Below are 9,774 nucleotides of genomic sequence, written 5' to 3'. Positions count from 1 at the left end.
TCACTTTGTACTGCAGTAGACAAAGTGATGGGGTTGCAGTACAAAGTGACGGGGTTCAGTAGACAAAGTAACAGGGTTGCAGTACAAAGTGACAAAGTACAGTAGACAAAGTGATGATGTTGCAGTACAAAGTGACAGAGTTCAGTAGACAAAGTGATGGGGTTCAGTAGACAAAGTGACGGGGTTGCAGTACAAAGTGGCGGGGTTCACTAGACAAAGTGACGAGGTTGCAACACTAATTTTTACATATAATTTTAGGGGTTAACCCAAAAAATGAGAGGGATATAAATCTCATATAGACCACACCACAGGAAAACAATGGTGATTGGATATCCATCATTAAAGTCCTCCTAAGGCCCACCGTACTGTTTATTTGACATCCAACCTGTTGGTTTGGTCATAAAGACCCAAATGAAGGGAAAAGCTTGATCTAAAACTTTTATGGCACCCAAAAAGTTTTTAATGGTCAACGTTCATTCAACACTATTTCATGTAATGTGGTCCACTTGAGATTAGGTTCAACCTCATTTTTGGTCTCAGACCATAAAATGATCTAGAAAAATAAATGGACGGCATGGATGAAACACATACATCATGGTGGGCCCACATAGTACCGAGTGGCAGGGGAGTAGCCAGTCCATTTCCAATGGAAACCGTGGACGCAGATTCACCGGGAAAAGCCTTTTGCATGAAGTTCCAGCACTGGGATGTATGGTGGGGTCCATCATGATGTTTATAAGAATTTCAATCCATTCATCCATTTTTAGATCTCATTTTAAGACATGTAAATAAAAATTAGGATGATCAAAAACTCAACTGGGCCATATAAGATGAAACGGTAGAGAAAGAAATTCCTACGGTTGAAGCCTTCCTAGGCATCTTGATGTTTATATGCCATCCAAACTGTTTATAAGGTCATCTTTACTAGGATGAAGTGAAAACACCAAAATATTAGGCCGATGCAAAACTTTTGTGGCCATATAAATATTTTAATGGTAGACACTAAATCCCCACTGTTTCCTCTCGTGTGGCCCATTTGAGTTTTGTATACACCTTAGTTTTGGTATTATGTCTTAAAATGATATCTAAAAATGGATGAACAGGTTGGATTTATCAAAAATGTCACAGTGGGCCCATCCGAAATCCTTGCGTAGGATCTTACTGCAAAAGGCTTTGGCAGGAAATCCGCGTCCTCGCTATACACGTGAAATCGGATGGCATACGAGTCTTATCTTACTGAGTAAACTCTGTTGAGCCCACTGTGAATTCATGTCATTTATCCACGCCGTCCATCCATTTTTTCAGATCATTTTAGGGGTTGAGCCCAAAACTGAAGTATATCAAAAGCTAAAGTACACCATACCAAAGGAAACAGTGGAAGTATTAATTTTCACCATTGAAATGTTTCTACGCTCCCAATGATGTTTATTTTTCATCCAAACTGTTCATAAGATCACAAAGACATAGATGAATGGAAAAAACAAATATCATCTTGATATAAAACTTCTGTGGGCCCGCAACAACTTTTCAACAGTGGAATTCAATTCACACTGTTTCAGGTGGTGTGGTCCACTTGATGTTTGGATATGGTCAATTTTTGTTATAAAACCGTAAAAGTAGATGATAAAAGAGATAGATGGAGTTGATACAATGCACGAATGACGACTGTGGGCTCCACGGACTTTACTCAGTACGCTTACCCTACTGATTTACTCGGCACAAAAACCGCTTCTGTTTAACGTCTCCGTTATACTTCTCATTAAATGTATTTTTTTAATATATTTAAAATATCTGATTACATGGCATCTATACTGACGTTGACCAATGAAAACGCGGGAGGCAGGGAGTTCCAGCCTCCGGGAGGCAGAGGATCCGCACTCTTAATTAAAATCTAAGTTAGAGTTCTTGATTGCAAGTTCTCCTTTGATTTGTATGTAGGAATAGGATTTTTTCAAATTCCATACCTAAATTTCCCTAATCGAGTTGTTTACAAGTCTAGTAGAGGATCTAATCTTAAGCTTGATTCCGCATCTTTCTAACATTAGATCGCAACCCGACTCTTGAATGTGAGGATATATCTTAAAAATCAATATTTTGCAACATTTGTTATATCCACACCATTCATCTATTTTTATAAATCATTTTAGAGCATTATCCAAAAAATGAATCACATCCAAAGATCATCCTCACCACACCATAAATAGCAGTGTAGATAATGATTTTCACTGTTAAACAATTTTTTGGGCCTACCATAATGTTTATTTTACATCCAATCTGTTCATAAGGTCAAAAAGATCGGAATGAAGAAGAAAAACAAATTTCATATTGATCCAAAACTTCTGTGACCTCAAAAAGGGTTTCAATGGTAGACATTCAATCCCCCATTGGTTTTTGTAGAGTGGTATACTTGATAGTTAGATCTTTATTATTTTTAGTCTCAAACCTTAAGACAATCTCGCCAAATGGATGGACGGTTTGGATATAACACATACCTCATGATCATACCCATAGAACTTGCTAACATCAATACAGCAGTTATAGAGCTGGTGGGATGTACACCAGCCAATCCACTTCCGTCCACGTGGGCTGTGAATTTCCTGCACCCGCTTTTACTGGTGGTGGGTGTAACCAAAAGCTCCATGGACCCATTGTGATGTCTGAGTTGCATGTAATCTGTAAACCTATTTCGCCAATTCATGTTAGACGTTAGGTTTAAAAAAAATCAAGTATATTTAAAACTCAAGTGAGCCACATCACAAAAATCGTTGGAGGTTGAACACGCACTGTTAAAACATTCTTAAGACTAAGAGAAGATTTAATATCACATTGATATTTTTGTTTTCCATTCATTCCTGTGAGAATCACCTTATAAATGGGTTGGATGATGTATGTAACATCACAGTGGGCGAAAATGTTCTCGATGGTGGATGCGGATTAGCTACTGACCCAACAGTAGCGAGTCTCACTATTGAAGTGACGTCACCACATTCTGTGGGCCCCACCATAATGTATTTGTTGCATCCATGCCGTCCATCCATTTGGAAAGATATTTTTAGGGCATGAGAGAAAGAACGACGCAGATTCAATGTTCAAGTGGACCCCACGACAGAAAATAGTAGGGCAGTGACGCTTACCGTTGAAACCTTTCTAATGCCCACTATGATCTTGATTTGAGACCCAACCTGTTTATAAGTTAACACAGACATGGAATAAGGAAAAACACAAATATCAACTTAATCAAAAACTTCCGTGGCTCAATGAAGTTTTTAATGGTAGGCGTTCAATCCCCACTGTTTTCTGTGATGGGTCCACTTAAGCTTTTAATCTGCCTCATTCTTTAACTCATGCCATAAAATGATCTCTCCAAATGGAAGGACGGCATGGATACAATCTATACATCATGGTTGGCCCCACAGAAGTTGGTGACGTCACTAACAGCCGCAAGACTCGCTGCCGTCGAGTTCGGTAGGTAATCCGCGTCCCTCGATGGTAGGCTATTCTCTCCCACCCTTCCGGGCGCGGATTAGATACAAGGTCAGTATCCAAATCGCCACTGAAGTAACGTCACCAAGCTCTGTGCACCCCACCATGACGCATGTGTTGTATCCATACCGTCCATCCATTTGGAGAGATCATTTTATGGCATTAGAAAAATAATGAGATAGATCTAAAGTTCAAATGGGTCCCACCATGGAAAACAGTGGGGACAGTGACATCCACCGTTCAAAACTTCTTAGGGGCCTAGGAAGTTTCCGATCAAGCTTATATTTTTGTTTTCATTTCATCTATATCTATGTTAATTTATGAATAGGTTGGATCTAAAACATACATATTGGTGGGCCCTATAAATGTTTCAATGGTAGGTGTGACTGATCCCATGGTTTTCTGTGGTGGGTCCACTTTAACTTTAGATCTATCTCATAATTTTTCTAATGCAATAAAAATATGTCTACAAGTGGTTGGACGGTATGGATACAACACATGCATCATGGTGGGGTCCACAGAGCTTAGTGACGTCACTTCAGTAGCGATTTCGCTACTGATCTTGTCAGTATCTAATCCGTGCCGCAACCTTCAGGAGACGGATTGGCTACTCACGGGGCTGGTGGTCGGTGCTCTGTGGTCCCCACCATGATGTGCGTGTTTCATCCATTCCGTTCATCCATTTTTACAGATCATTTTAGGCTTGATACAAAAATTGATAGGTATATAAATTTTAGGTGGACCACACCACAGGACAAAATTAATGAATGGATATTCACTATTAAAATCCTCCTAAGACCCAGTGTACTGTTTATTTGACATCCAATCTGTTGATTTGGTCATAAAGACCCAGATGAAGGAAAACAATAAATATCAGCTTGATCCAAAACTTTTATGGCCCCCAAAACGTTTTTAATGGTCAAAATTCATTCAACACTGTTTCCTGTAACGTGGTCCACTTGAGATTGAGATATACTTCAATTTTTTTTCTCATACAATAAAATGATATATAAAAATAGATGGACGGCATGGATGACACACATACATCATGATAGGTCCCACAGAGCACCAACCACCAGCCAATGGCTGGTGTCAGGGGGAGTAGCCAATCCGTCCCATATCGATATGCCTCATCTTTGGCTCAGATCCTAACATGAGCTGCGAAACTGACGGTCAGAATGATGCCACGTCTATAGGTAATGGTGATTGCCCAAAAACTCTTCAAAGTTTAATACCAAATCCGTCAATGCCTGGAAAATAGAGCCGGAGCCCCAAACTCTCTGGTGGCCCACCAATAAATTTGAATTGCAAATAAAATACATACATCATGATGGATCTAAGAAAGGTTTCAATGGTGGGTGTTCATACACCACTATTTGTTGTGGTGGGTCCACTGAATGGACGGTATAGATAAAATACATGCATCATTATTGGGGTGCAAGGAAGGTTTCAACGGTAGGCGTTCATACACCACTATTTGCTGTGGTAGGGCCCACAAAAGTTTTAAGTCATGCTGGTATATATTTGTGTTTTTAATTCAACCAGTTTGGTGGGCCTTATCAAGGGGTTGGATGACAAATAAACATCAGGGTGGGCCCCACAACAGTGCAATGGCCCACAGCATGGGGGACGCTCCCAGGACAGCATACATAAGAGATCCTGTAAACTTTCAATAAATAGCACAGGATTAGCCACTGAACCAGTCAGTGGCCAGACTCGCCAAAGAAGTGATGTCTCCAAGTTCTGTGACCCACCATGATGTATTTGTTGTATCCACACCGTTCATCTGTTTGGAGAGATCATTTTAGGTGTGAGCCAAAGAATGAGCGTGGTTACAAATCTCAAGTGGACCCCACCAACAGTGGGGATTGACGCTTAATTACCATTAAAAACTTCTTGGGGTCCACATAAGTTTTTGATCAAGCTTATATTTGTGTTTTCCCTTCTTCCATGTCTGTGTTAACGTATGAACAGGTTGGATCTCAAATACACATTATGGTGAGCCCCAGGAATAATTCAATGGTGGGCGTCACTATCCCCACCATTTTCTGTGGTGGGGTCCACTTGAACTTGCTCATGCCATAAAATGATCTCTCCAAATGGATGGACGGTGTGGATACAACACATACATCATAGTGGCCCACAAAACTTGGTGATGTCACTTCATTAAGGAGTCTGGATACTGACTGGTTAAGTAGCTAATCCGTGTCCTAAAGAGAGAGGGTTTGTATTCAAAGGAAGTTAATCAAATTATCACCATCTCTTCCTTTTTTTTGTCATTCCAATATATTCCGAGGAAGATTATTTAAATAGATCGGATCGTTAAATAAAAATAAAAATAAAAACTCAAATTCAATGTCTACCATGCAGAGGTATTATAATGAATAAAATAAATAAATAAATAAATAAAAACTCAAATTCAATGTCTACTATGCGGATATATTTCATTCACTTCTTTCTACTTGGATGACTTTCAAGTAAAGGTGGGCACCAGATAACTCGATCCGGCTAACTCGACTCGTCCGACTTGTTCAGATCCGACTCGACTCGAAACTCTATCCTATTAGACTCGACTCGATTCGAAATCCGACTCTCTAACCCTACCCGTTGTACCCTACCCTCCTACCCTTATCCAATCCCAAAATCTCTCTCCCTTCCTCATCCTCCTCATCCTCCAAGCCCGGCAACCACCCTCATCCTCCTCCTCTTCCTCTTCTTCCTCTCCACTCTCTCGGTCTCTCTCTCCCTCATCTATCAATCCGACTCGGTGCCAACTCGACCCGACTTGGTACTTCTGACCGGATGGGACTCAGTCCGAATCAGTCCAAGACAAAACAAACTCGGATCGAGTCAAGCATACTGTACTTGGTATTGAGTTCGGGTTAAGCCTATTTCAAAATCGGATCAAGTTGAGTCAGCCCTAACTCGGCCTGGCTCGACTAGATGCCCGACTCTACTTTCAAGCCACTTTCTCCAAGCATTTCATGTCCCACATCTACACGTCTTGTTAATAAAGAGCAATTAAAGAAGGTTAATGATGTTTTGTTGTATGGGAAATGGGGATTATAGTTGTATTCCTCTCATGTCTAACTTGAAATGATTTGAAGCACACTCAACGTGTATGATTTCTAATTGAAATTTGGGCATCTCTACTTTCTTAGACTAATTATTACAATTCAGTTATTTATTGGCATCCAAACGCCGACTAAAAGTCATTTTCCTTTCACACTAACATTCCCATTAAAATTGAGTGCATTGTCTTGGCTATGATTGTGGATAGGAATTATAGGGAATCCCATTGAGCAGGTGGACCATACTGTCCTGAGATGGCTTGTTTGTACATGTGGGGTTTCATTATTCGGTTATCTAGACCATTGACCTGATAGCCCTACCATGGATGTAGGATATCAAAGCCCCTAGAAATGTGAAATAATAATAATAATAATAATAATAATGTTTCAATGTGAAAGGTTTTTGGGGATTTGGATTGCATAATGTAGATCACGGCGCCGATCATGGAAATGTGTATATTTGGTAAAGCTTTGTGGGGCCCATGAATTATTATCCACTTTGTCCACCCGTTTCGCCTGACCCCGTAAATGAAGGGGATACAAAGCTCAAGTGCACCACACCACAGAAACAGTGAGAATTAAAAGCTTACTATTGAGAATTTATTAGGGACCAAAGAAGTCTTGGATCAAGTTGATATTTGTGTTTTCTCTACACCCAGGGCTGTGTGACCTTATCAACGGGTTGGATGGCAAGTGAGCCATAGAAAGGTTTCAACGGTGGGTTTCCTGTAATGAGGTCCACTTGAGATTTGTATCTACCTTATTTTTGGGCTCATGCCTTAAATTGATCTAAAAAAATGAACGGACCGAATAGATAAAACACATACATCATGGTGGGGTTCGCAGATCTTTGCCATGTATACACAGTTACGAAGTTAGAGCTGTGTTCTACACTACTACGCAATTCGAGACAGTAGCTAATTGCCTACGGACACTGCCAGTAGCAAGGTAGCTACTGGACAGTGCTCTATGGGCCCAACAAGTGGGAAGAAGTGGGGATTGAATGCCTACCGTTGAAAACTTCTCTTGGGCTACAAATGCCTTGGAACAAGCTAATATTTATGTTTTCTCTTCTACAAGGTATATATGACCTTGAACAGCTTTGATGGAAAATAAAAGGTTTCTACAGTGGATGTGGTGTGGTCCACTTGAGCCTTCAATCTCCCTCCTTTTTGGGCTCATACCTTAAAATAATCTATAAATATGGATGAACGGCATGGATAAAGCACGTACATTACAGCATGGATAAAGCACGTCAATTACAATAGCCCATGTAGCCCCTGCCCAGACTTTCTACTTTAAGTCCTGGTAGGATAGTTACCCAGTACGCCTCCTCAGACCACTTGATATTTTTCATTTTTGGCTGTCCAATAGATGTCCACCAATACCTAATGCCACTTGATACTCTCATTTTTTACTGTCCAAAAAATGTCCACCAATCCAATTGTCATACAATAAAACAAGAGTTATTTTTTGGTTCATAATACACCTAAACTAAAAACCCATAATTTAAGTAACCTGACTGCCGTGTATGCAATTCGTAAGAAACTTCTCAAGTGCCTGCTTATCATCCATCACACTCCACCAGAGTATCAAAGTTCTCCCCTTAAAAAATGGTCCACAGCAATGCAATGCACTTAATCACTGTCACCACTTTCCTTAGTGGTGAGTACCAAAATAATATTATATATATATATATATATATATATATATATATATATATATATATATATATATATAAAGCAAAAGCAAACCCTAGATATAGCACTGTATTATGTGGATGGAAGCATATGGTGGGTGGTTGCCAGTGCCTAATAACCACAGTATCAGTAGTAGGTAGCAGCGACTGACCCTCATTAAAAGCCCCATCCAACCCAAAAAGCGAAAAAGAAAGAAAAAATCACATCCCAAAACAAAGACGATAGAAGGTCACCAAAACCCAAGAGACTGAAAGAAGCCCATAACCATGTCCTTCTCCTACTTGAAGACAATCTCATTGGCATTGCTCATCTTAGCCTCCCATGTCCTATATTGCAAGGGTGCACGTGTCATGGACCACCCACCTGCATGGAAGGGCCATGACATGGATGTGGTGGTGAAGAGGGGTGGTTGTATGGTAGGAGGAGACTGCATGTGGGATGAGGAGGTAGAGATGGAGATGGACTCTGATATAAACAGGAGGATCTTAGCCGTCCAAAAGAAGTACATCAGCTATGATTTGTTGAAGAAGGATGAGGTCCCTTGTTCAAGGCCAGGGGCTTCCTACTACGACTGCCATGAGCTTGGTAAGGCCAACCCTTACCAGAGAGGCTGCACTGTAATTACTGGATGTGCTAGGGACACCAGGTCCTAATATGAAAGAGGCTACCTGGCACACGTTTGGGAGATCCGGATCATTCATCATGTGGGGCCCAGCGCAGCGTAATTATGCACTATTTCGAGATTTGTTTAGTCCATTTATCAGGTAGGGTGGATCTAGACCGTTAGTCCCTCTTTACAGTTGTCCATTTTTTTTTCAACGAGTGGTCCGGCCTGATTTTGTGGCCGGGGCATGATCAGTAATGAATGGCCCAGATCTCTCAATGACATACCATAGAATGTCTCTTTCTACTAGATCTGAAATGTATGGGGGGTTTGTTTGGTTGATATATATTTTAATTTGGTTGTTTTGTACATAAAAGAGTGGCAGTTCTTGTTATGCAATTTGCTGATTGGAGTTTGATGGTGCAGATTGGAGTGAAATGTCTTGTTATTACAGTTATAACGGCAGTTAACGTGGGAATTTTCCGTTTAGAATTTTAGATTAGAAATGGGCTGAGATGACATGTTTTGATGGCTAATATCGCAGAACAATAGATTTTGCAACTTTAGGTAACAAAATAGAGAATAAGATAATTATAATATGTGAAGCTGTTATAACGCCGTTATCATTTTTACGTTGGCGATCTTGGAATGGTGTCGGAGCCAATACAAGCCATTGGTCCCGGAGAGACGTGGACTGCGTCCTACCCCCGCACGTCCCCAGCCGGGAACGGGAAGGAGCTTTGAGTGGCCACCGTAATGTATGGCTCTTATCCACACCGCACATTCATTTTTTCGTATCATTTTTAGGGCATGAGCCCAAAAGTGAGGCAGATCCAAGGCTCAAGTGGACTACATAATGGGGATTAAACTCTCACCGTTGAAAACCTCTTGGGGGGCCACGGAAGTTTTGGATGGA

General features: G+C 40.7%; 1 protein-coding gene across 1 annotated transcript; it reads left to right on the top strand.

Annotated features, from left to right (window-relative positions):
- Window positions 1-8,396: 8,396 nt before the first annotated feature.
- Window positions 8,397-9,223, top strand: LOC131241442 (protein RALF-like 19). Its single transcript, XM_058240244.1, has one exon. The coding sequence runs from the start codon at window positions 8,521-8,523 to the stop codon at window positions 8,905-8,907; it is 387 nt and encodes a 128-aa protein (XP_058096227.1). The 5' UTR covers window positions 8,397-8,520; the 3' UTR covers window positions 8,908-9,223.
- Window positions 9,224-9,774: the final 551 nt, after the last annotated feature.

This window comes from Magnolia sinica, chromosome 3, assembly GCF_029962835.1.
Source record: "Magnolia sinica isolate HGM2019 chromosome 3, MsV1, whole genome shotgun sequence".
In the NCBI taxonomy this organism is placed as follows: Eukaryota; Viridiplantae; Streptophyta; class Magnoliopsida; order Magnoliales; family Magnoliaceae; genus Magnolia; species Magnolia sinica.
Note: the sequence above shows the minus strand (reverse complement) of the source record. Positions and strands in the feature narration are given on the sequence as shown.

Bases quoted from the DNA above. Each gene is read 5' to 3' on its own strand.
- LOC131241442 (XM_058240244.1), top strand. From the start codon at position 8,521: ATGTCCTTCTCCTACTTGAAGACAATCTCATTGGCATTGCTCATCTTA.